This window comes from Balaenoptera ricei, chromosome 10 (genome assembly GCF_028023285.1).
Source record: "Balaenoptera ricei isolate mBalRic1 chromosome 10, mBalRic1.hap2, whole genome shotgun sequence".
NCBI lineage: Eukaryota > Metazoa > Chordata > Mammalia > Artiodactyla > Balaenopteridae > Balaenoptera > Balaenoptera ricei.
The window spans coordinates 1508628-1534070 of record NC_082648.1 but is presented as its reverse complement, the minus strand read 5'-3'; the positions used below and the strand labels follow the sequence as shown (position 1 = coordinate 1534070).

Here is a 25443-nt window from a genome sequence, read left to right as displayed (position 1 = left end):
ACAATGTTGTGCAACCATTACTGTTACTTCCAAAGTTTTTCATCGCCCCAGAAAGACTTAAGGAGTAACTCTTCGTTCCTTCCTCCCCGCAGCCCAGTGTTTGGGAACCTCTAGTTCACTTTCTGTCTCTGTGAATTTGGTTATTCTAGGTATTTCATGTAAGTGGAATTGTTGTGTGGGGTGCATTTCACTGAGCATGATGTTCTCAAAGTTTATCCCTGTGGTGGCCTGCGCCAGAACTTCATTCCTTTTTTTTTTTTTTTTTTAAACTTTCTGTTTTAGGTTGGAGTATCGTTGATTAACAATGTGTTAGTTTCAGGTGTACAACAAAGTGATTCAATTATATGTACACATGTATCTATTCTTTTTCAAACTCTTTTCTCAGTTAGGTTGTTACAGAATATTGAGCACAGTTCCCTGTGCTATACAGTAGGTCCCTGTTGGTTATCTATTTTAAATATAGCCTTGTGTACATGTCAATCCCAAACTCCCTAACTATCCCCCCCTCCCACTGTAACCATAAGTTTGTTCTCTAAGTCTGTGAGTCTGTTTCTGTTTTGTAAATAAGTTCATTTGTATCTTTTTTTTTTTTTTTAGATTCTGCATGTGAGCATACGATATTTCTCTTTGTCTGACTTATTTCACCCAGTATGACAATCTCTAGGTCCATCCATGTTGCTGCAGATGGCATTATTTCATTCTTTTTAATGGCTGAGTAATATTCCGTTGTGTATGTGCACCACATCTTCTGTATCCACTCTTCATTCCTTTTTATGACTGACTAGTATTCTATTGTTAGCTAGGCTGGGTCTCTTCCCTCATCCACAGGCATTTGGATTGTTTCCTTACTCACCTCCTTTGGCCTCACATCACGTTTACTTTGTTGCCACAGCTGTGCTAAACTCTGTACTCTTTGTATGGAGCTTTTTCTTCCCTCTGTGTTTTTGGATTCGGGCTGTTACCTTTCCCTGTCATGCCTGACTGGTGAACTCTTTTTTTTTTTAACTTTGGGTTTGTTTGTTTGTTTGTTTGTTTGTTTGTTTATGGCTGTGTTGGGTCTTCATTTCTGTGCGAGGGCTTTCTCTAGTTGCCGCAAGTGGGGGCCACTCTTCATCATGGTGCGCAGGCCTCTCATTATCGCGGCCTCTCTTGTAGCGGAGCACAGGCTCCAGACGCGCAAGCTCAGTAATTGTGGCTCACGGGCCTGGTTGCTCCGCGGCATGTGGGATCCTCCCAGACCAGGGCTCGAACCCATGTCCCCTGCATTGGCAGGCAGATTCTCAACCACTGTGCCACCAGGGAAGCCCTGACTGGTGAACTCTTAACACATTTTCCAGGGCTTGCTTCAGATGTTACCTTTCTGGAAAACTTTCTAGCAGTGCCAGAGTTAACTTTTCTCTTTTCTGTTTGCATCAGACCTTGTCCATACTATAGACTAGCTCATTGCTGTGGTTTTTTTTTTTTTTTTTTTTTTTTTTTTACTTACATGGGTGCCTTCCCCACTAGGCTGTGGCACCTACTTCAGTGTTCTCAGTACGTAGCCCATCATCATGAGAAAGACCATCACTTATTTATTGCCCGAGTCCTAGGCCCTGGAATAGTTTCTTTTATTCATTATCTTTGTTCCTTAAACAGATGTGCAGTGTAGTGCAGTGTTGTTAAAATCATTTTGCAGATGAGGAAACTGAGGCTTGGTGAGAATGTATATAATTTTGTCAAAGATTACACAATTTATCATTAGTCAAGGTTTATCTGGCTTCAGACTCACTTTTATCCATTGGCAAGCCAACTTTTCCTAAAAACTGTTTAAGTGAATAAACAGTTTTTTCCTCTGTTTGGTGTTCAACCGAGACCATACATCTTGCATTCTCAATGTTTTCTGTTTTCTTGTAATAAACATGTGTTAAGCACTGCTGAGAAGCAAAGCTGTCCTTCCCCATAGCAGTGCCATTGTTCTCCTCCCTCCCTGTGACGGGGAGTTGAAGCGTTCATCTCTCTTTCCTGTAGACGTGGACAGTGGTGGGTGCCCAGCCAGAGAGGCGCCCTCTCCTCATCTTCCTTACCTCAGTCTGTAGTAAAGGTTGCCTATGTGAAGTGCCTTTGCTTCTGCCAGTGAGGCTGCCTTGCCTTTCCCTATCAGTGGTCCTGCATGAAGCCAAGTGCACTTGATCCCATTGGTATCTCAGACTGTCTGCAACTTAGTCAGGTTTTACTTTTGATAGTACAGGAAACATTTAACTATGTTCTCTGTGCTTATTTGTAGTTTTATTGGAAACTGCTGGCATGATTTATTTGTCTGAGAATCAAGATTGAATCCATGTTTCTGTTTCTCTTTGTGAAGAATGAACTAAATGTTAAACATGCATAAATATTGGACCTATTTTATGTTTTATATAAATTTACATTTTATACTTTAAAAAATCAGTCCGCTAATCATTTCAAGCCTTTGTCTATTTTCAGTTTTCATATAATTGATGATTTAATGGAATTTTATCACTTTTATTTTGTTTAATAAGGCACAGTCCTTAAATCTTTTAAAGCATTAATTAATCTAGCAACTTTGTAAGTATATAAAATATTGGCACAGAGCTGTTCTGGGAGCAATGGAAGAAGACAAACATACACTTAAAATCTAGTTTAGGAAGCGTTACAGTGAAAAAGTAACATTCTATCAAATATGAAATAAAACAGTGTAAGCCAGTGAACAAGAGCTGTACATTAGTTGTCAAATGAGCAGTCTGGACTTGAAGTGCTGAAGAAATTCAGAAGAGGAGGCATGTTATAGGTTAGGTGGAGCCTACATTTTCTGGTGAAAATGGCTTCTTGTTTGAGGGGAGTGAAACACATTGAAATGTTACAATGGTTTGTAGCCCTCCAGACAGCTGTGTTAATATCTGTGTCATTGAAATTTCACAGGATTGGGGGAAGCAATCCAAAAAATGTTCCTAGAAAAGTGGAGGGGTGTGGGAGGGAAACGTGGAACCTTCTTGAAGGAAAGGTAGAGAAACACTATGCGAGAGTAGTTAAGAGGTTTAAACAGGAACATGATGGTGATGGGCTGGCATGGAGGGGCAGGAAGGTAAGTTTTAGGTAAGTAGAGAAGGGGAGGGTGTTTTATTGGTGAGAATAGTAGAGAAGCAGATTCAAGATAGTTTTCTTGGAGAGCATAATTTTTAAAAAATTGAGATTGGGTGCATAGCATGTCTCACACGCTGCTTAATAGCCTCTAAGTTATCTTGAAAAGTGAAGAAAATAAAGTAAAATCTTAGGATTTCTTTTGAAACGTGTTCAAATTAAAGTTTTGTGGTAGATGACCTCCGTGCGCTCAGCCTCCCCGGCTGGTTTTCTGATTGCAGAGAGAGGATCAGTTCACTCCCTTAGGCACTTATGTGAGCAGCTGTTCACCTGGCAGACACTTAGCTTAGGAAGCAGTTTCCTGTGGTGTCATTATTCACTGAGTGACAGAACCACCAAATTGTAGAGAATGGAGAAGACTGGAGAGATTTAAACTTCTCCTTTTAGATGGAAATGAGAAAATTGAGGCTCAGAAAGGTTGAGAGACCTGTCTAGAAGACCATCGACGTTAGTGGTTAAACCAGGCTCACTCCTGGCGTCTCCTGAGTTCTAGTTCATTGCCCTTCTTACAACTTCACTTCCTCTAAACCAGCAGGCACTTGGACCTGGAGACTGCAGGTTGTCACGTCTTCCTGCATTTCCCCAGACACAGTGAGCGTTTCCTCACCTGTGTGCAAAGACGAGGGGTTTCGTCTTTTTTTACTTTTCCACTTTGTTAGTTTTAACCTTGGGCCTAATGTTCTTTATATGTTTAGATAAGAATACTAATCTAGTAAGGTGGTTGTCAGGATTAAGTTAGATGGCCTTTCCTTTGTGCTTGGTGTATTTTAAGAATTTAGTAAATGTAGTTTTTTTCCTCCTTTCTTTCTTTTCCCCTAGAGCACTTACCACATTGTATTTATTTTACATGTGCCAGGTGGGATTCTTGGAGATTTCCCCTCAATAATGTCTCAACTTTATATGTGTAATAGTATTATGTGGTCTATGGGTATAATTCTTAAAATGAAAAACAAAGCATTCAAGGCTACTCCTTGAATAGGAATGCTGCTGCCATAGTTCAGTTGTCTGTCAGAGAAGAATCAGGCACCTCTTGTTCATTTTCAGCACTCATAACAATTCTATAATAAACAGACCTTACTTCCTATATTGTTACTTGTCTGAGCCTTGTTTTGACCTTAAGAGAATCTCATTGTAATTCTTCAAGGAAAAGGTATTGTTTGGTTCCTTTGGCTCCTGGTCTCTGTCCCTGACTGTTTCTGTGATTGCCTTGCAGAGCTTGGAGGAACGTCGGTGCGATGATGGAGCGTCTCAGGAGGACGAGGGGTTTATGGGCATGTCCCCCCTCTTACAAGCCCACCACGCCATGGAGAGAATGGAAGAGTTTGTGTGTAAGGTAAAGTGGCCCTTTCTTGTTGTTTCCATGCTGTATGTTTAGTCCTTCCCAAACAGGAATCTTTAAGGAGAGAGGCGTGTGGCGGTGTGGGGGGCAGAAGCAGTGTCAAGACTTTAACCCTGTTGAAGGCACAAGTTCTTTGTTTGCCTGCACAGCCGTGATAAAGGTTTGCTAACACTACATTATCCAGCTGGGAAACAAGGCTTTCCTGAAAATAGGTTCACAGAGGAGATGTCTTGTTGACCATTTAGACAAGACAGAATGAAAAAATTGGGGGTGTTCGATGCCTGGAGATACTGAAGTGCCATCTCCAGGTCCTTTGAATCTGTTCTACTGTGATAGCCAATGTGCTACTCTCCTAGGGCTTGTGTGGCTAATCAGACTCCTCTTCAGATAGGAACTGCCCAGTTTTCACACACATCTAGTATCTGCAGTGTAGCTGTGTTTTCTGATTCATTAGGATCCATGTGGGGATTTTTTTCCCCCCTCAAATGGTAACTGGAATTGGGGTTGCTTGTTTAGAGAAAATGGTCAGGGACCCTGGTACGGGTATAGCCGCTTGGTCCATCTGATCCATAGGAGCCCTGGCAGGCGTGACCTCAGGTCAGCACAAGTCAGTGTGTGTGTGTGTGTGTGTGTGTGTGTGTGTGTGTGTGTGTAAATTCATGTATTAAACATTTTTGAAGGACTCTAGATCATTTAGAGAAACATTTTTCTGACACTTAGCTTTTTCATGAGTTTTATGAAACCAAGACTTTTTATGCATGTAGTCGTAGATCCTGAAAACTAAATTTAGGTTTTCCTACATTCACAATGATTCTAGAAATAATTGGGGCCAGTTGACTTAGAGTCCTATACTTTGGACCAGAGCTGAGAAGAGAATGTTATAATCTGGATATAGACATCTCTTCCAAGACAGACGGATTGGGGGGTGGGGGGAGTAGGGGGTGGGGAGGAGTGGTGGGAGGGTCTAATCATTTATGGATCTACTTTTAGAGCCTCGGAAATTTGAATCAGTGTTTGAAAACTGGTGAAGAAAAATCGAAGCAAAACAATAGACCCATTCTAGTAATCAGTGTCTCTGGAGAATTGGCACAAAGGGATACAAAAGATATATTTTGTTTTTCAAAAAGCAAGTTTGGTGTTAAATCTCAAAGTTCAATATTCAGTGTCCGGCCATTAGGGATTTTTATATTAATGGATCCGTGGGGTCCTGTAGCTAACTTGACTGTCTTTTTGTTCTCCCTTCTGAACCAAGAGTAGAGAATAAAGCAGATAAAACTTTCCAGTTTAAGAGCTAATGGGTGAATAAATGGGCACTTTTTTGCTACAGACTATAATTTACTGAAGGAAAAGTAGTGATTATTACCAACCCCTTATCATCCGCTAGCAGTGTGTCTGTGATCAGAGGGAGAGGCTTCCTGGGTCGCCCCACACACCGCGGCCCAGCACCTGACCGTCCTTGATAAACTAGTGACACAGGGTTCTTTCTTGGATTGGAAACAAGTAAACAGTTTAAAATGAAGTGTCCTGTCACCTTGCTAGTCCAGGTACTTTCCCTTTTGGAAAAGCTTTTCTTATAGGGATAGGGAATAAAACCGTTTAGGCTTACAGAGTATCCAAGTTTGATCTTGGTGTCTCTTTCCCAGCCTTCAGTAGTTGCTGTTTACGAGCATCGTCAGGCCCATGTGGGATAGGAGGTGTTCTGTGGGTCACTTTTGTAAATTAAGTTTTGTGCATTGTATGGTCTAATACAAACCTAGTGGACCATTGCTAAGATGTTTGATTTAGGCATTGTCCTTGTCAAGCTTATAAATAAATGTGTCTTTGACTAAGCTGTGACTTTATTCTTCCCCAGGAGGGGAAAGAGAATACCTGTTTGGGTTGGCATTTGGCTACACTGCAAGTTGAACCACGCGGGTGCAGTGTCTGAAAATGACACTATTCCAGTATAATTATGAAAGCACAGCTCCTTGGCCCAGTCTTTAGACACCAGAATGTTTGTTTAGAAACAATGGGGAAAGTCACTCTGACATTGTAAGCATATGTGACTAGCAAGAAACTCGGCATTCTTTTTGACTATTTTGGCTGCGTGATGGATGACACAGTAGCACTTTTCATATGATCACAGCAGAGCTGTTTCCATGTTGTGAACTGCCTTGAGGGAGGTGAGGATTGATTTCTATCTTAGAAAATAAAATGCTCCCAAAATAAAACAGAGTAGCAGCATCTTGTAACAAATTATTTTATTTTGTTGTATGTTAGGATTGCTGTGCATGTCCAGGATGTGGAACATTGCAGGGGGCACCGAGCCAGCCCCACGGCTCTACCCTTGCCCGGTGGCGTTTGTGTGAAGCAGGCTCTTGGGGAGGGAATGGCCAGATTAGCCCAGGCCTCAGGTTTTGAGTTGGAAGGTGAAAGGGCCAGCGGGGAGGGTAGGGAGAGAAGGGAGAGTGAGTTTGAGTGTGAAGAGTGTCACTGCTATTCTTCAGTTGTTTGTGTCCACTCCCTTTGGAGTTCCACAGAGGATCAGTACTCTGAAAACGCCCCTAAGGAAGGATTAGGGGGAGCAGAGAACAGCAGACTCTTGTGGAGGGAAAGGGTGGGCATGGTGGCTGGCCGATGTGGGGTTCAGCCGTGCTTCTGGTCACAGGGACGTCGATGTCAGAGTGGAAGCCACAGGTAGACATGTTCCTACATCCTTCCTTGCATCTTTTTGGCTCAGCAGAAACAGGTTAGTTTAGGCTTAAGTGATTTTGTGGTGTGAGCTCACTGGGCTGAGAGACGTGATTAGGAGCAGAGTGAAGACACACCCTTTTTAGGAGGGGCTTCCACACTCCTGATCCCTTTCCTTTAGAGTCTGATGGGGGCCTGACAGCGAGGAAAGAGGGGGCCCGGAGGGCAGGAGGGCTGAGCCCCTTTGCCGGCTCCCCAGCATTGGTCCTGAGCTCTCAGGTGGCAGCCTGTGGGGACGGCAGGACTGTGTATCACCTGTGGGGTGGACGCTGGGGTTTGCCGCCTCATCTATGAAGGGCTTTGGGTCCTTTCCTTTGGTCCTCACAGCTTCCTCGCCAAGTGATCGAAGCACTCGTGTCCTCGTTTTATAAATGCGGACGCTGAGGCTTGAGGATTCTGTAATTAAAGCTTATTCAACTAGTTAACGGCAGAGATCCAAGATCTTCTGACCCCTGTGCTCTTCTCTACTTGCCGCGTTTGCTGTGATGGGAAGAGAAAGAGTGAGGGAGAGGGAGAGACTTCAGCGGAAGGTGCACAAGTGTGATTCTATGTTCTTTTTTCACTGACAGGAATATTAAGTATAAAAATGGTCTTATTTAACACGACAGGGATTTTTCAGAGGTAGAGTCTGTGGTGGAGGATGAAGGAGGGGCGTCTGTATGGGTGGGACTTCAGCCCCCTCACCCTACCTTTAGCCAGACTGAAACAGAGCTTGAAAGCACTCTTTTTGGGTATTTTCTATAACTTCATTTCATTTGCTCTTCCCTTTTCCTAAGAAAAGTCCTGTCCCCGCCCCCCGATCCCCTGCCTTTAAAAAAATGTTTTTCCTCAATCAAGTTTTTAAAACCTCAGAATATAGGACATTATACCTTTGAATGTTATTTGTCTTTCTAAAGATAAGGTATTTTTTCTCATTATAAGCCAGTGTGGTAAGAGATAGCTGTCAGTATTGCTCAGTTGACATTAAACTCAGACGTATTTGCTAATATTCTTCTAGGTCTGGGAAGGTCGGTGGCGAGTAATCCCTCATGATGTGCTACCCGACTGGCTCAAGGATAACGACTTCCTCTTGCATGGACACCGGCCCCCTATGCCTTCTTTCCGGGCCTGTTTTAAGAGCATTTTCAGAATCCACACTGAGACAGGCAACATCTGGACACATCTCTTAGGTATGTAACAGCAGTGATATAATGTGATCATTCTGTTTCTCCCCTCACCAGTGTATTTGAGGTAAGGACGGAACTTAAAAGATGTATTTTGGATTTGCCGTTATTGTTTTCTGGATTTCTAATGATGAAGTTTCTCAGTGGTTGTCGCTGTGGTAGTCCTCGTTGACACGATGATTGTATGATAACTAGGTTGTATTTCTCTCTACTGGATTTTCAGACATGTCCTTAAACCAGGCAAAGGAAAAGGCACTGTACAGAATGGGGTATAATATTTTAATGAGCATGGAGAGGACGGTAGTTATTTAATAGAAGTAAGCTGATTTTTGAAAGTCATTACTTAGAATATTCACAATTCAATTTCAGTTTGGCTTGAAGTAGAATGTGATCTATGATATTTCTTTCCATCATGATTGCACATTAAAGAAAGAATGCAGTGGGGGAGAGAACAGTCTTTTCAGCAAATGGTGTTGGGGAAAACTGAGTAACTAGTATGCAAAAGAATGAAGTTGGACTCCTAATTCACACCATATAGAAAAATTAAGATGGATCAAAGACCCAAACATAAGAGCTAAAACTATGAACCCATTAGGAGAGAACATAGATGTAAATCTTTATGACCTTGGATTAAGTGACAGTTTCTTAGAATTGACACCTAAAGCATAAGCAACCAAAGAAAAAATAAATTGTACTTGATAGAAATTAAAAACTTGGGACTTCCCTGGTGGTCCAGTGATTAAGAATCCTCCTGCCTTCCAATGCAGGGGACACAGGTTCAATCCCTGTTTGGGGAACTAAGATCCCACATGCTGTGCAGTGTGACCAAAAAATAAAAAAAAATAAAAATAAAATCTTTTGTATGTCAAAGGACATTATCAAGAAAGTAAAACGATAACCCACAGAATGGGAGAGAATATTTGCAAATCATATATCTGGTAAGGGTCTAGTAAAGAACTCTTACAACTAAACAATAAAAAGACAACTCAGTTTTAAAAATGGGGAAAGCATCGGAATAGACATACAAGCGGCCAGTGAACACACGAAAAGACGCTCAACATCCTGGGTCATTTGCGGAGGTGCAGTGAGATGCCACTTCACCATCACTGGAATGGCTGTTACCAAGAAAACGGAAAATATCAAGTCTGTGCCAGGATGTGGAAGGGTTAGAACTCACGTGCATTGCTGGTGGAATGTAAAATGGTGCAGCCCACAGAAAATAGTTTGGCAGTTCCTCAGAAAGTTAAACAGAGTTACCGGCAATTTTAATTCTAGGTGTATACCCAAGAGAATTGAAAACATGTTCACACAAAAATGTGTACATAAATGTTCTTAGCATTATTCATAATAATGCTGAAAGTGGAAACAACCCATGTATCAGCTGAGGGTGAATAAAATGTGGTATATCCATATAACGGCCATAGAAGGGGTGAACTGCTGATAATGTGCTACAACATGGGTGAGCCTTGAAAACATGCGAAGTGGAAGGAGCCGGACACAAAGGCCAAGTACTGTATGAGCCATATACATGAAATACCCAGAATGGGGAAATCCATAGAGACAGAAAGTAAATTAGTGGTTGCCTAGGGTTGTCTAGTGGGGAATGGGAGATGGCTGAACAGGTAAAGGAGTTCTTTTTGGGGTAATGAAAATGTTCTAGAATTAAATAGTGGTGATGATTGCACAACCTTGTGAATATACTGAATAGTCTGGCCTTACCTGATTTGATGTACATTTCTTATCCCGCATTTGATTTCCACTGTGACTGCAAGTTCCAGACTGCTAGTGCAGTGAGAGTAGAATAGACAATCAAGTTTGTTGCTGACTTCTACTCGAGGGTAGATGCTTTATTAAATGGATCAAACAGAATCACTTAGTAAATGTTTAACTTCTTAATTTCTGTGCCTGTCTTGTGTTAAGTGGCCTTTCCCTAGGCAATAAGAACATGGTATCTCACTGTGAAGAACAGTTTAAAAACTGGTTATGAAATGGCCCAAATGGGCATTTCACTGTCCTTAACTCCCGAATCTGTTGGGCCAACGAGTGAGGACCAGAGAAGCATAAGGTTCCTTAACAGCTATTGGTGGAGAGAAACTGTATTTCCTAGCAGAGTTTGGAGGTATCAGCATTCACTGCAAAAGAAAATGCGGAATGGGCCTTTGAAACCTGGGCTACAACATACATGCCAAAAACTTTATAAATGAAATTTCACATGGGATATAGAGGTAGAAGTGGGTTTTTCTACTTTTTTAGTTTAATCTTTTTTTTTTAACATCTTTATTGGTGTATAATTGCTTTACAATGGTGTGTTAGTTTCTGCTTTATAACACAGTGAATCAGCTGTGTTATATACATATACATATATCCCCATATCTCTTCCCTCTTGCGTCTCCGTCCCACCCTCCCTATCCCACCCCTCTAGGTGGTCACAAAGCACCGAGCTGATCTCCCTGTGCTATGCGGCTGCTTCCCACTAGCTAGCTATTTTACATTTGGTAGTATATATAAGTCCATGCCACTCTCTTCTAGTTTTTTAAGAAGTAGCAGGCATTGTCTGTTCTCTTTTTTGGATTAGTAGTAAGTTATTCTGTATGCTGAGTTTGTGAAACTGAGGAGCATATGATACCAACAGTGTTTGGAGTAGACCAACATTTTGGATAAGGTTCAGTTATTTGGAAAAATTTGGAAAGTTCTCACGGAACTTTCGATTTGGATGTCAGGATTGAAAACATAATCAGTATATAACACTTCAGTATCTCTTCAAAAGGATAATCCTTTCTCTCTTCCCGTACTCTTCCCTAGGTTGTGTATTCTTCCTGTGCCTGGGGATCTTTTATATGTTTCGTCCAAACATCTCCTTTGTGGCCCCCCTGCAAGAGAAGGTGGTCTTTGGATTATTCTTCTTGGGGGCCATTCTCTGCCTTTCTTTTTCGTGGCTGTTCCACACAGTCTACTGCCACTCAGAAGGGGTCTCCCGTGTCTTCTCTAAGTAAGTATCTGCAAAGTCCATATTTGATCAGTGATGGAGAGTCCATGGGCTAGGGGAAAACTTCCAGCAGAGGTGGCAGAACCCTTGATACCATCCACTGGGAACTTTGATCGGAACCTGTAGCAGGCAGTAATTTTTAACATTAAATGGATTTTTTTTTTCTGTCCTAGACTGGATTACTCTGGTATTGCTCTTCTGATTATGGGAAGCTTTGTCCCTTGGCTTTATTATTCTTTCTACTGTAACCCACAACCGTGCTTCATCTACTTGATTGTCATCTGTGGGCTGGGCATCGCAGCCATTATCGTCTCCCAGTGGGACATGTTCGCTACCCCGCAGTACCGGGGGGTGAGAGCAGGTAAGAGCTCGCAGAGGGCCCACACTGGGCGCGCGTCTATTTGCCAGGCTTCGTTAAAGGGTCACCGTTGCCCAAGCATTACGCGAGGTACTTGTGATGCAGAAATGGAGAAATCACAGTTCCCGTTCTCGAGGGCCTCGTAAAGTAGTAGGGGTGTCAGAGTGGAGTGGGTGCTGAGCTATCGCAGTTGACGTGTTTGGGGCAGTACAGTGTACGTGAGTTTAGGCCCGTGCACTGTCCTTACGGCTGTGGCTCCGTAACCTTTGTTAAAATCATGATTCCTCTTTCTCAGCTCAAGGTGTACTTTTTATAGTGATTAGTTCTTTTTTTGTTGTCATTTTTTTGTTTTGTTATGTATTTTCATTTTATTAAAAAAATTTTTTTTCCTATGTATTTTCATTTTAAGATGTGTAAAAAAAAAAAGTCTTCACTCCCAACTGATTGTGTTCTAAAGAGGCACCACACATCTTTTTTGATGCAGAGATAAAGAGGCTTTTTGTATTTAGGGTAATGCCTGTTTAGTTGGAGATCAGTGGAAAGCCAAAAGCCCCTTCCTGTGTGAGTACTTCCTGTGTGAGGGCCTGGACTGGCGACTGACCCCTTGGAGCCAGGGCTGTGTCTTCAGTTTTCTACCCCCCAGTGTCAAACCCCGTACCTCCTGAGAATGAACAGGAAGTATTAGAAGGAGTACTTTTCCTTTCAACCTTTTTGTTTTAAACCATTTTGTATCAAACTCCAAGCCACAGTTTATCTGCAGTTACCTAGAAGGTTAGAAGTGAGAATTAATGTCATGTTAATGAGCACTGTTGTAACTCTGTCCTCTTGCCTTTTGAGGATTTCTTTGAGCACGTGAGCAGTGGTCAGGGTTGGCTCCCAGTGTTACTGAACCAAACCTGGGTCTGCTTGCCGTGCCAGCCTGCCGACCCCGGCTTGTGGTGGAGGACAGTGCAGCATTTATGTTGTAAGGCGCCAGACACGGAGTCTGGGGCGGCTAGTGCTCAGAAAACTTGAACTCCCCGATGGTTTGGGGGGAACAGTTTTTATAGGCAAAATCTGGGGGAGGTCTGCATGGTGTGTGACCTCCCTCTGATTGATTGATGTGGGGTAGCGGGGTGGTGTTCCAGGAGCCTCAGTCGTTGGCCTTCTGGTTCCAACCCGTCTGGGGTCCCCGTGCTTGTGCTCAGCCTGAAGTCACCATCCTCCACCGGGCGGGGCCCCAGTTCCTGTAGAAGAGCTCTGAGACATGCATCAGGTTGGGTCCCTTGAGGAGGAACCGGACCGTGCCCCTTTCCTGCACTGTTGTTCTTGACTGCTCCGCCTTTACTTCTGCATTCCCTCACTCCTCTCATTAGTAACTGTTGGAATCTGCCCTTTGGAACTCAGGAAAGGTCTAGGAGGCTGAAACCTTTTTCCTGCAAATAAGAAATGGGGGACATGGAAGGGCTTTTGTGCCCGGGAGGGCCCCACCGGGTCCTGCTGGGTTTCAGTACCCCCCTTTCCTGTGATATGCCTCAATCTTGGGGGGAACAGGTATTGGACAAGAAAACAACGTTTTGAATAGAGAGGCTGATCATGAACTCGCAGAGAACTCGGTTTCCCCAGCGGTGCTCAGCTGTGGTGTTCAGCCCAGAGCACGAGCGATGGGAACGCTCCGGCTGAGTGGAGCTGCATGGCCCGCGGTCTGTGCGCATCAGAGGGACCACGTTCCTGAGCCTCTGGCTTTGGGAGTGATGGGCACGACCATGAGCAGCAGCCTCTGCTTAGCACGTGGAGGAAAAGCGCAGTGAGGAGACGGGAGCACGCTGTGTTCGGGGGGCGGGGTAGGAAGCAGGCCCTCTTGACCCCTTTCTTCTTGAGCCAGCACTGCCCCCGCTCCGCCCTCGGGGACGCCCGTGTCATCTACGAGTGTGCGCTCGGCATTGGCGCACATCGGTGGGCGCTTGCTTGTAACATCCAAAGCAAGTAATAGGCACCTTGTTTTTGAGAAAGCTTATTACCAGATGGTGGTTTGTTTGGCAAAGGTCATTCTTATCTGTGTGTCAGACGTGGGAGCAGCTCCTGGCTGCTCGGGGGACGTCCCTGTGGTGCTTTGTTGACCCACACCCTTCACAGTGGTTTTAGATCCACGTTACCTTTAAACTTTTTTTGATCGTGACATTTTCTGTTACAACCCTAAACATGTCTTATTTTATATATGTATATATATAAATTATAAAACTTGGACAAAACGTCACTTAACCCTCCACTTGACACAGTCTGATTTTTTTTTTGATATTTTTTATTTTAGTCTAGTTCATTAAAAAAAAAAAAATGCTCATCCAGACTCAGTTTGTCTCATAACCTAGGTCATATCCAGAAGTTTGAAAAACACTGCTGTAGAGGGTTTTGAGGGCAGTCGGCTGTGGTGGAGTCGACTGGTGCTCTGGGGCCCTCTCCCTTCCTCATCCCCACCTCCGTCCTTTCCACCCTACTCTCACCCCAGGAATGTCTGGTGCCTCAAAGGGAAGATGAAATATGTAAAACTGCTCTGTACTGTAATCTGTGTCTTTAAAGAAGCAGCATTTAGGGGTGCTTTGAGCAAAGCCCTAGAGCTGTCTGTTTCTAAAACACTCAGCAACATAATTCCAAACCCCTTGAAGACTGCTGACTTGTTAAGCTAAGCCTTTCTCAGCGGGAGGCTCTTTGCATGTGTAAATAGATCTCCTTTTTAGAACTTAGATGTGCTGTCTTGCATGTCAGAATCACAGAGTTTGAAGAACCTTCTTTTTCCTTTTGACCAAAAAGCTGATTTTGTTGCATCCTGCTGTGAAATATTCAGTTTACAGAATCACTGGTACCGTGCCAAAGTTCTTCTTCCTCATTTTCACTGTGTTCTTACAATTCCCAGGAGTGTTCTTGGGCCTTGGCCTGAGTGGCGTCATTCCCACCTTGCATTATGTCATCTCGGAGGGCTTCCTGAAGGCCGCCACCATAGGGCAGATTGGCTGGTTGATGCTGATGGCCAGCCTGTATATCACGGGAGCAGCTCTGTATGCTGCCCGCATCCCCGAGCGCTTCTTTCCCGGCAAGTGTGACATCTGGGTGAGTATGGTCAGGGCTGGTCAGTGTCTATCCGTCCATCTGTTAGTGGGTTATTGGCAGACGGGGAAGTGGAATAGTTGAGGAAGTTTCAGACTCAGAATCCAGAGATGTGTATCCTAGCCCTCAGTCTCCCTCATGGTTTGTATCTCTCTGGACAGTAAGTACAGTATTGACTAGTGTTTATTGGTAACTGACATGTGTTGGTGCCTGGCAGAAAGCTGAGGGAGCACTTTACAGGGACGGCCTCGTTGGATACACTGGCCCCATAAAGTGTAACAGCTGTTATCAGTGCCTTCGCTTGACAGCTTGGGAAATGAGGCTTCGGGAGATTAGGTAACTCCTTATCCAGCACCCCTGCCTATTAGGTGGCAGGAGTGGAATTTCAGTCTGTGCTCCTGTGCCCTACGCTGTGTGACAGGTCTTCTAGTCCTTCTTTGTCTGGTTTCCTCATGTATGAGATGAGGCTGACAGACCAGGTTTTTACCAAGGTCCTTTTTGATACCAAAATTCAGTGATTTGTAATGAGGGACTGATATACGTGTTTGGCTGGAAGAGGAGGTCGGATAACTAGATGTGGTTAATGGTAAGAAAGGAGGAGAGAGGGGGCAGAAAATACAAGGGACCAATAGACAGACAGTCTTGTAACTGAAGGCGGCCTGAGGCATGTCAACAGTGCGGTGCTGTCTGACGTGGAATCTGACCTTCCAGGATTCTGCTCCTCATCCAGCTACTGATTATCACAGACTGAGCTGGTCCTCTAGTCTCTTCAAAGATTAGCTATTCATATAAAAGAAAATGCTAACTGAGGTCATCTTTGGAACTTCAGATGATCAAATTTATCTTTCTGAGATTGCCTCATCATGGCTTTGACATTGATATGGAGAAATTTTCACACCCCTCCCCGCCTTTTTGGAAAATGAATCCCCTTTGGTTTCCTAGGAGGTATCTCTTGGGAAGTGACTTACGGATCCCTCTAGTTTACACTTCTAAAATCGACGTCTTTCCCTTGATAATTAGCTTTGCCGTTGTTCACGTTGAGACTATACTGAGAGAATAGTGCAAGTTTGGAAGTGATACTTGGTGCACTGAGCAGTAGCCCCTTTGATGTGAACTAGCGCTCAACAGAACAAGTTAGATCAGAACTGTCACGTGCTTGTAGACCAGCTTCTGACTTGAGAGGGAAGTAAAAGGCCCTGCTTTCCTAGTCCTTTAAAAAAAAAAAAAAAAAAAAGATTGTTATTTCTGGCTGCGTTGGGTCTTCGTTGCTGCGCATGGGCTTTTCTCTAGTTGCGGCGAGCGGGGGCTACTCTTTGTTGCGGTGCGCGGGCTTCTCATTGCGGTGGCTTCTCTTGTTGTGGAGCACGGGCTCTAGGCACACGGGCTCAGTAGTTGTGGCATGTGCGGGCTCAGTAGTTGTGGCACATGGGCTTAGTTGCTCCGTGGCATGTGGGATCTTCCTGGAACAGGGCTCGAACCCGTGTCCCCTGCATTGGCGGGTAGATTCTTAACCACTGCGCCACCAGTGAAGTCCCTTTCCTAGTCTTTTTTTTTTTTTTTAAATTAATTTATTTTATTTATTTATTTTTGGCTGCGTTGGGTCTTCGTTGCTGCGCATGGGCTTTCTCTAGTTGCGGCGAGTGGGGGCTACTCTTCGTTGCGGTGCGTGGGCTTCTCATTGCGGTGGCTTCTCTTGTTGCGGAGCACGGGCTCTAGGCATGCGGGCTTTGGTAGTTGTGGCACGCGGGCTTAGTTGCTCCGTGGCATGCGGGATCTTCCCGGACCAGGGCTCAAACCCGTGTCCCCTGCATTGGCAGGTGGATTCTTAACCACTGCGCCAGCAGGGAAGTCCCCCTTTCCTAGTCTTTTGATGTCGTATCTTCATGTAATTCTGGCGTCTTAGAGCTGAAGGAAACTCTAGCCACCAGGTATTTTGACCCTCTACCCCATCCTGGAAGTCCCTTTGTTTCCTCGGAGAGCAGCATTTAAATGATGTTCTGGTCCATGACAGCAGTGAGGAAAACACCCCCGTGTCTAACCATCGCCTGCTGCTCGGCAGCACGGGGTCCTCAGGGCTTTGGGGCCTGTTGGCAGCACCTGCCCCGAGTCCGCCAGGTCCCCAGTGTCAGGCGTGCATGTGTTCGTGTCTCGAGCTTAGGGCCGCAGCCTGATTTCTGTGGGGACAGCTGGCCTTCCGCTCAGCAGAATGCGCTGTGCATGCTGGATGCTCTGGGGTCTGTGGACGCCTGGAATGTGCGCCGTCACACCCGCTCCCGCCCCTGCTCAGCGCAGATGGTCTTCAGGACCTTCTGCCAGCGTTTAATAATGTGTCTCTCTACCCGCCCCCCACCTCGCCCCGCTCCAGTTCCACTCCCATCAGCTCTTCCACATCTTCGTGGTGGCTGGCGCTTTCGTCCACTTCCACGGCGTCTCGAACCTCCAGGAGTTCCGCTTCATGATCGGCGGAGGCTGCAGTGAAGAAGATGCGCTGTGATGCCTGCCGGCGGCCGGGGACTGACCCTGAGCCCGGGCCTGCGGAGCCTGCAGGCCCCCCCACTGGCCGGTGACGCCAGTTCCGGAGCAGCCCCAAACCCTGGCAGCCTTGTGGGCTTTGTGATGCCCCAGGGCTCCCGGTGGTCCGCGACTGGGAAGAGAAAACAAAAATAAATCACACCTCAGAGGTGGAGAAGAGGAGGGACGACCCAAACCCTGCCTTGTTCTTGGGTCTGCTGAGTGAGGACACTGTGAGACCCGGGCAAACTGGCTTCTGATCCGTGTCCTGCTTCTTTGTAGGTGTCGGGACAGTTTAGCTGGAGGCTCATTCTTCTCCCTCCTCTCTCCTGAAAACAATAACGCAACCAGTTTCGGTGAACATTTATATCCTATAAGGGGTGGGGTGTGCTTTTGGGAGAACAAAGAAATTAATGTAAATAAGATTTCTAACTTACTGTTTAAATAAAAATTTATATAAATGTTTAAAACATAGGGGTAGGGGAGGGAGGGACGATTTTTGTATAGAATGAAACATGCAAGTACCACACACTGTTTCAATTTTGCACAAGTGACTGCAGGATGATCAGGTGACAGCCCCAGAATGTATAATGCCTTGTGCACCAGGGTGCCTTCTGAAGGCTGGCATACCTTGGGCCCTGGTGGGGCAGAGCCTACGGCCCAGCCCGGCAGTCGCATGGCCGCTCTCGCACCTGAGAGCCCTCGGGAGCCCCGAGGTGGACGGGAGCAGCGTGCGTTTTCTCAGTGGAAACAGCGCGTGAAAGGCTAACGGGATGTGTTAGATCAAGGCTCTAGTGACTGTGTCGTTAGAGAGAGCCACCTACTTGGGAAAATCACTTAGGCTGGCAGAGGGGCGGTGGAGGGGGGCACTGTTGGCACAGGGACCCATCGCGGGGCTTCCTGGCGTCCTCTTCAACTTGGTGGTGACTTGGCTGGCTGCCAGGGGTGGGGCGGGCGTGAGAGCGTTCCGTGTCTCTGCTGTGGAGCTCTGGACCACCCTGTACATTCTCCTCCATGAAAATCACTGCCCGAACTACCCTTCCTCCCCCCGGGAATAAAAACCGACCTTTCCTGGCATCGTAGTTCCTGGCATGGAGCCAGCCACAGAGGGATTCCAGGTGCCCCTGACACATTTACGTGGGTGAGAGAGCGTTTGCCTGCGGTGCTGTCCTCGTGACCCCAGGTGGCAGGTGCATCACCTCTCCACGAACGGGAAAGCCAGCGGCATGCCCCTAAAGCAGAGCCCACTGCCCCGCCAGTGCCTGAGTGGCCAGCACCACAGGACCCCACTTTTCAGGGCTAGTGTGGTGGCAAGTCTTACAAGGAAGTGCTATGTTATTGCCATGGGGTCTGGCCAGATCCTGGGAGCTGTCACGTCTTTGAGGAGCTGCTCGAAGTGAAAAAGGCTACTCATGTCCCAGAGGTGTTAGAGTGTCAGAGGGCGGTAGGGGAGGGTCTCGTTCACGGAACCCTGACCCGGGCTCATGGGAGGACCATCAGCATAGCCCTTGAGTCCAGTTACTTACTCAGCCAAGATTGCAGGGGGTTAAATTACGTCCTCGGTGTGGCGGGGACTAGACGTGAACATCGAGGCCCTGAGCATGGGGGCCGGCAGCCTCCAGGGGCTGTTTGGGAATATGGGAAGGCTCTCCTATTTATTCAGTGTGGGGTTTTTCCTTGGTTATACTTCTCCTTTCTCGCCCCTTCCAATCTCCAGCAAAAGCTGGGAGCCAGGAAGAAAGAATCCATTGTAGAACTTGCGAAGAACTTAGGAGTGTTTTGATTCTGAGTGAGGTCACTGCCCTGGGTGCTGGGTGGGCTCAGCGAAAGACTCAGTGGGTGAGCTGGTGCCGTGCCGGCAGAAGGACGAGCGCTGTCACTCCCACGGGGAAGCCCAGCCCAGCAGGACAGGCCCACCTGGGAGGAAGCACACTTCGCTTCATGGAGCAGCAGCACTTATCAGAAGCCACACTTGCTCTTCGGTCACGCACCTCGGGGTACAGGGCGTGTGTCTGCACAGCCCTGTGACACCACCAACAGAAGCGGCGGTCCCGGGCCCGGTCGCCCCACACTCCAAAGGAGGAGCGGAATCTGGCTCAACATAGCACAAACCCTTAGGAAAATGAAGCTAACACCACCCAGACGTCCTCCAGTAGCAGCCCCCGCTCTGGGGAGCGTGGCGGCGTGTGCGCCCATCCACGGGTGTGTCTGCAGCTCCTACCCCGCCGTTCGCGCACGTCTCAGCTCGCTGAGAACTCTCACAGGTTGGCGCCTGGATGCCTTACTCTCAGCAGGCAGAGGCTTGCTTGCTCTGTGCAGATTTTAATTTTCTTTTTGGGTCCTAGGCTGGTTAGGACCGCTACAGCTTCATCCTTTCACCATTAAATAGTGGCCTTTTCAGTATTTTCCCCCTTCCCGTTTATAAGTTGCTGAAGCCACAAAGCACATTTTTGGGGATCGTAGAGGGTTGGGATTCCAGAAAGGCATTTATGTGGTGGTTCCATTCACCGTGGGATTTCCCTACTTGCTGTATTGCTCACCTTCTAATAAAAAGAACCAAATGGAATATGAACTTTTTTGTTGGTTTTTTTTTTTTTTACTGCTTCAGCTTTCCTTTCCATAGCTTTTGATACTTCCTACTTGAAGCCTTAACTTAGACACTGAAGCTTAAATTTTCGGAAACGTCCCAGTCTGAGTGCTGAAGACCATTCTGAAAAAGCTCTCCGTGGACTAACTTTTCAAGAAGTTAAGATCTTGTGGAATTATTAATAGAATTCTTTGGCCACTAGGGGTATTTTCTATACTGAATAGAGTATCTGAGGACATTTAGGGGTGTGTGTACTCAATTGGGCTACCAATTGTTTGAAAGTTATATCGTATACTGTCACTTACACATATAATGTTGAGAGTTTGCGAAAGTTGAAAATTTATTCTCTTGCAATTTTAGATAGTCTTGTAATTTGTGTATTTTGCGTTTCCATTTAATTTTCTTAATGTGTTACAATGGCAGGCAGGATAGTAATGAGTTAATAAAGATGGTGCAGTTTAAAAAACAAAGTGCCTATGCCCAACTCAGGTTTTCCCAGCCTTCACACTTTCATCATAACTGGGGGTACCAGGTGTAGAATGGAAGGGAGAGCTAGCTCTAAGGGGCAGTTCTTAATTTATTGTTAAAGTTACAAAAATGCTACCTAAGGAGTGCCTCATGCAGAGGGATCTGTTAAAGGACTCAATGCCTCATCTAACTGTAAGCAGCACCCACTGAACACGTCTGTGTTATTTCACTCTTGTTTTATAGGTGAGGAGGCTACAAGGGGGAGGTCTGACGCCCATGCCAGCATTCTTTACACTAAGAAGAAAACCCGGATTAAAGGGTCTCATGTATATTGACCCAAAGGTTGGGCGTTTGTTAGCCCTTCTATGTAATTTGAGAAAAGAGAGGAAATCCCAACCCTTTTGCCGCAGGTAAATTTAGTTTTTTCAGGGGAATTTCCAGTGTTTGGATGAATTCTCATTTTAAGTGTAGAAATAACTTGAGGGTTTTTGTGCAGGTCACCCGGGAATGGGAGCTGCTGGCGTCCTGTTCTTGGTGACGGTCCTCGAGGCCTACAGACACCCCCTGGTTTTCCCTAGTCCTTTGCTGAGCTGGAAGGCTTTCTCAGCGATGTCCGTGGCGTTGGAAAGGAAGTGGGTAGGGATGTGTTTGAATCTGGGCCGACGGTTGCTAGGGCTCTGCGGCCTGGAGAAGTCTCCAGGTGCCATTGCTTCCGAATCACCCCAGGGATAATCCCTGGTCTCCAGAGTGTTCTGCTCAGCACGGAGCACTGACCCCACTCCCTGGGTCCCGCTGGAGGGATTTTCCCACCTTCAGCTGCCTGACTTGGGGCAAACAAGTCCAGGCCAGCTCTGCCTTCCGCAGTGATGGCAGATGTCCAGCCACGCGGGAGGGAAGGCCTCTCACTGCTGCCCTGGCCTGGGGAAAGCGCCCGAGCCTGCTGGGACCCGGCCCCGCTTTCTCGCCTGTGACCCCAGCTCCCCGAGGTCAGCATCCCTCAGATGAGCCGCAGGGACTGGCTAGCGTCTTTGCCAACCTCTTGCTCTCATTCCTCCCCCGTGTTTGCTTCTTTGACTTTGAGGGGTGTCTGCTCCCTTGCCCTCCCAAACCGAAACTCCACGTGGCATTGTGAAGCGGTGGTTGGAGCCTTTTACCTGATAGCAGCACTTCCATTAAAATACACACATTACTAGGCAGGCTTAGGAGTTAGTATATCCCTGCCCTGAGGAAGGCGCTGGCAGCACCTTGCGCTCTCGGTCACCCAAGAGGTGACGGTGTTTATAGGAAAAGGGATTTCAGGACTCTGTCCCCAGAATCTTGTCGTCGATTAAACGGCTTTGGTTTTAACTTTGTTCCTCTGAAATCAAGGTGATGGCTCTTTGGCTTGAGCCAGGCTGCCCCCTGCTGTCCTTTGGGGGTGGTTGGAACCGTAGTGTATCAAACGGTTTTTGCTTCCATTGGTTCTGAAAGGGAGTTCAGGCCTTACAGTCCACTCCTGGCCACGCGGAGATGGGGGTGAAGCAGACGAGGCCAGGAGCTGCCCCAGCACTTCCTAAGTTTGGTTTTCATTTATTTAATTTTTACATTAAAATAAATTAGTTTATTTATTTTTTTAAGTTTATTTATTTTGGGCTGCATTGGGTCTTCACTGCTGCACACGGGCTTTCTCTAATTGCGGCGAGCGGGGGCTTCTCCTCTTTGCTGTGTGCGGGCTTCTCATTGCAGTGGCTTCTCATTTCAGAGCACGGGCTCTAGGCGCGTGGGCTTCGGTAGTTGTGGCTCGCGGGCTCTAGAGCTCAGGCTCAGTAGTTGTGGAGCACGGGCTAATTTGCTCAGCGGCACATGGGATCTTCTCAGACCAGGGCTCGAACCCATGTCCTCTGCATTGGCAGGTGGATTCTTAACCACTGTGCCACCAGGGAAGTCCCTCATTTTTTAAATTTTTGGCTGCATTGGGTGTTCGGTGCGGCGCGCAGGCTTTCTCTAGTTGCGGCGAGCCGGGGCTACTCTTCGTTTTGGTGTGCGGGCTTCTCATTGTGGTGGCTTCTTTTGTCGTGGAGCACGGGCTCTAGCCGCGCAGGCTTCAGTAGTTGTGGCACGCGGGCTCAGGAGTTGCAGCGCGAGGGCTCTAGGGCATGCCTAAGCTTGGTTTTTAAATTATGTGGCCGGGACTTCCCTGGTGGTCCAATGGGTAAGACTCTGTGCTCCCAATGCAGGGGGCTCGGGTTCGATCCCTGGTTGGGGAACTAGATCCTGCATGCATGCTGCAACTAAGAGTTTGCATGCCACAGCTAAGAAGTCCGCAGGCCACCACTAAAGATCCCGTGTGCTGTGACTAAGACCTGGCGCAGCCTAAATAAGTAAATAAATAAATATTTTTTAAAAATTACGTGGCCAAGATAGTTGATAAATTTGCCTGAAAAGGCTCTCCCTGGTTGGGTGGGGAACGGGACACTGTCCTGGAGAGAGGCTGGCAGTCGGGGTCTGGGCTCGTACTGTTGCTGCAGAAGGGCGCAGGGTCGCTAAGGGCCCCAGCAGGGAGGGGCCGTTGCCACGAGCTCTCTGTGACACCAAGTGGGGAGCTGGGCTGCAGCAGCCGAGGGGGCGGGAGGCGGGCCCCCCGCTTCCTCCTCGCCCACCTGCGCCAGGCGGGCACCTGTGACCTCGCCTGTTGTTCTTGACATCCAAATGGTCATTTCTCCAGGCCCTCCGCCACGAAACAAGATGCTCTGATAGATGCGAGTAGGTGACATGTAACTAGTGCCGACTGCAGGCCGCGCAGTTTCAGGCTCAGTATGTGAGCCTCACGTTCACGCCTCACAATACTCTTCCGATAACTTGGAGCCAGGTTTCACCTCCGAGCCTGAGTTTCCTGGTCTAGGAGCGGATAATAGGCCCTATGGCAGAGGGTGGTTGTACGGATTGGACGAGTTGGTGCCTGTTACTTCCACGGTGCGTTCGGCTCTCCAAGCATTGTTCTGCCTCGCAGACTGGCTGCTGAGCGAGCTCGGCTTGTCCCTCATCTTCTCTGAGGCTCGAGTTCAGCTGTCACTGGGCCACTGTTGCCCACCTCACAGGTAGATACCGGGAACATGACAGCAGTGAGAGTAACGTGTCCTCACGTGGAAGGCGCTTCATGAACGTCATGTGTTTGAAGGAGTTGGCGAGGCTGTTTGCTGGTGGGAAGCTTGCACGTGTGAGTGTGGGGGGCTGGGAGGGGTCCCCAGAGGCCCGGCGCACATGGTCCTTGCCCGTGATGGGGCTGGGCTGGACCTCCTCCTGGGAGGCCGGTTAAGCTCAGAGATCGGAGGCCACCCCAGCGTTTCTACACTGTTCCGCCTTTAGTGTTGCTCCCACAGTGGGGACTGTGGTCCCTGGGGAGCCGGATCTACAGGGGAGGAAGCCGGGTCTGCGGGGGAGGAAGCCCCGGCACCGAGACCCTGAGGGAGGGGTACCCAGATGCATCTCCCTTCCCACTGGATTCCGCTTTGCAAATTGCAGTGTTCCCCAAAGTTCCAACCCCAGGGGCAGAGTCAGGTAGTCTCTCTTGTAGATCAGTGGCCAGAAAAAGACCAGCCTGGGACCTGGACCTCCTAGGGGTCTGGAGCTCTCAGGAGCCCCCTGGCCACGCCACCGTGAAGACCCCTCTTTTTCCTGGGACCCCTCTGCTTGGCTGCAGCTGTTCCTGCCACCTCCCCTGAATTCGCATCCTCTTCCGAGGCAGCAGCTGTATAGCTCATCCTACTGGCTTTTTCTTAGAAAGATGCAAACACTAAGTTAGGGCTTTGCAAAGACGTTTTTAGAAAAAATTTTTTAATAGCAACAGTTTGTGGACATCATGCGTGGCCATGTTCATGTAAAGGACCCTGCCTTTTCTCTGTCTCCCTCTGTCTCTGTCTCTCTCGCGCGCACGCGCGCGCACACACACACACACACACACACACACACACACATTTTTTGAGCTGCAGCTGGGAGACTGAGCTGATCGCCCATCAGGCATCTCACCCTGGGGAAGCTGTGTTTCCCGTGGGGCCCGTTCCTGCCCTCCTCCCCTTTCTGCTGTGGCCCTCATTCCTCTCCTCTTTCTCAGTACATTTAAGTCCTTGGATTCTACTGAAGACCAACCAGATTCATTAGAAAGAGCTGCCCCTTGCTTTGGCTGGGTCTGGACTTCTGGGGAATAGACGGAACAAAACTCTTTTGTCTTGGTCCAAATTGAGTTCACGCTGGACTCCAAAGAGAAGGTAGGAGGGGAGGGAGGCCGCCCATTGAGACGCGGGGTGGATGGTACCAGGCGCCCGGAGGGTCTCTGGGAGTGATTTCTGGTTCCGTCCAGCAATCTCAGGAGGGGGGACCATCAGCCCAAGACTGGATGAGCCTGGACCTGGGTGAGAACCCAACTGTAGAGCGCTGGACCCCACTTCAGCTGCTGACTCTTTACAGTGTCTCTGGAAGGGTCACCTTGTCAAAACCGGCCGGCCGGAGCAGGTGTCACCGCAGCAGCTGGGGCAGCAGTACCCAGGCACCCAGGGGCAGCAGGAGCAGGGGCAGCGAGGCGGAGGTGCCCGAGGCGCCGCCACAGTCCTGGGCGTTCTCCTGTGAACCCAGAGCACTCACGATGGGGCGACCGCCCCAGGCAGAGGAGGCCGGGAGTCTGGAGAGGGATCGCTGGGACTAATAGGGGCCAAGGGGCTGGGGAGAGAGGGAGGTTCCAGCAAGCGGAGGGAACACTGCCCCCTTTCTTAGACCCCTGCCTTCTAAGGGAAGGCAGAGGCTGCTCACTCAGCCCCAGAGCTGGACTCGAGCCTTCTCGCTGGCCCCAGCCTTGGAGGGCCTGTGGGCTCATCCTCTTAGAAGGACTTCAGAGAAGCCCTGGACTCCGGGAGCATCTTGGGTGTGGAGGCAGCCATGTCCAGCAAGGACGGCCCCATGTACAAGGAGCCCAGCTACGTGGTGGGTGCACAGGGCCGGTCACCAGCGGTATTATGTGCCTAACGGTTTCCTCCTACTTGCTTGGACCACGTGGAGCTGAGTGCAGTGAGGGCCGTGTGGAGAGGCTGTGTTATAACGCACGGAGGGCCCCGA

General features: G+C 47.7%; 3 protein-coding genes across 3 annotated transcripts in view; 2 read left to right on the top strand and 1 right to left on the bottom strand.

The window, feature by feature from the left end:
* Positions 1-19875, top strand: part of ADIPOR2 (adiponectin receptor 2) — a 51927-nt gene extending 32052 nt beyond the window's left edge. Inside the window, exons 3-8 of the mRNA XM_059935020.1 lie at positions 4349-4468; positions 8202-8373; positions 11170-11356; positions 11527-11714; positions 14602-14795; positions 17158-19875. Of these exons, the coding sequence (XP_059791003.1) occupies positions 4349-4468; positions 8202-8373; positions 11170-11356; positions 11527-11714; positions 14602-14795; positions 17158-17286 (990 nt within the window). The 3' untranslated portion in view covers positions 17287-19875. The remainder of the gene's footprint in view (positions 1-4348; positions 4469-8201; positions 8374-11169; positions 11357-11526; positions 11715-14601; positions 14796-17157) is intronic.
* Positions 19876-20627: 752 nt separating this feature from the next.
* The window catches only part of LRTM2 (leucine rich repeats and transmembrane domains 2), a 30894-nt gene continuing 26078 nt past the window's right edge, over positions 20628-25443 (top strand). Inside the window, exon 1 of the mRNA XM_059935019.1 lies at positions 20628-20768. The gene's annotated coding sequence lies outside the window, so the exon portion shown is untranslated. The remainder of the gene's footprint in view (positions 20769-25443) is intronic.
* The window catches only part of CACNA2D4 (calcium voltage-gated channel auxiliary subunit alpha2delta 4), an 84398-nt gene continuing 83804 nt past the window's right edge, over positions 24850-25443 (bottom strand). Inside the window, exon 38 of the mRNA XM_059934929.1 lies at positions 24850-24954. Coding sequence (XP_059790912.1) covers positions 24850-24954 — 105 coding nt within the window. The remainder of the gene's footprint in view (positions 24955-25443) is intronic.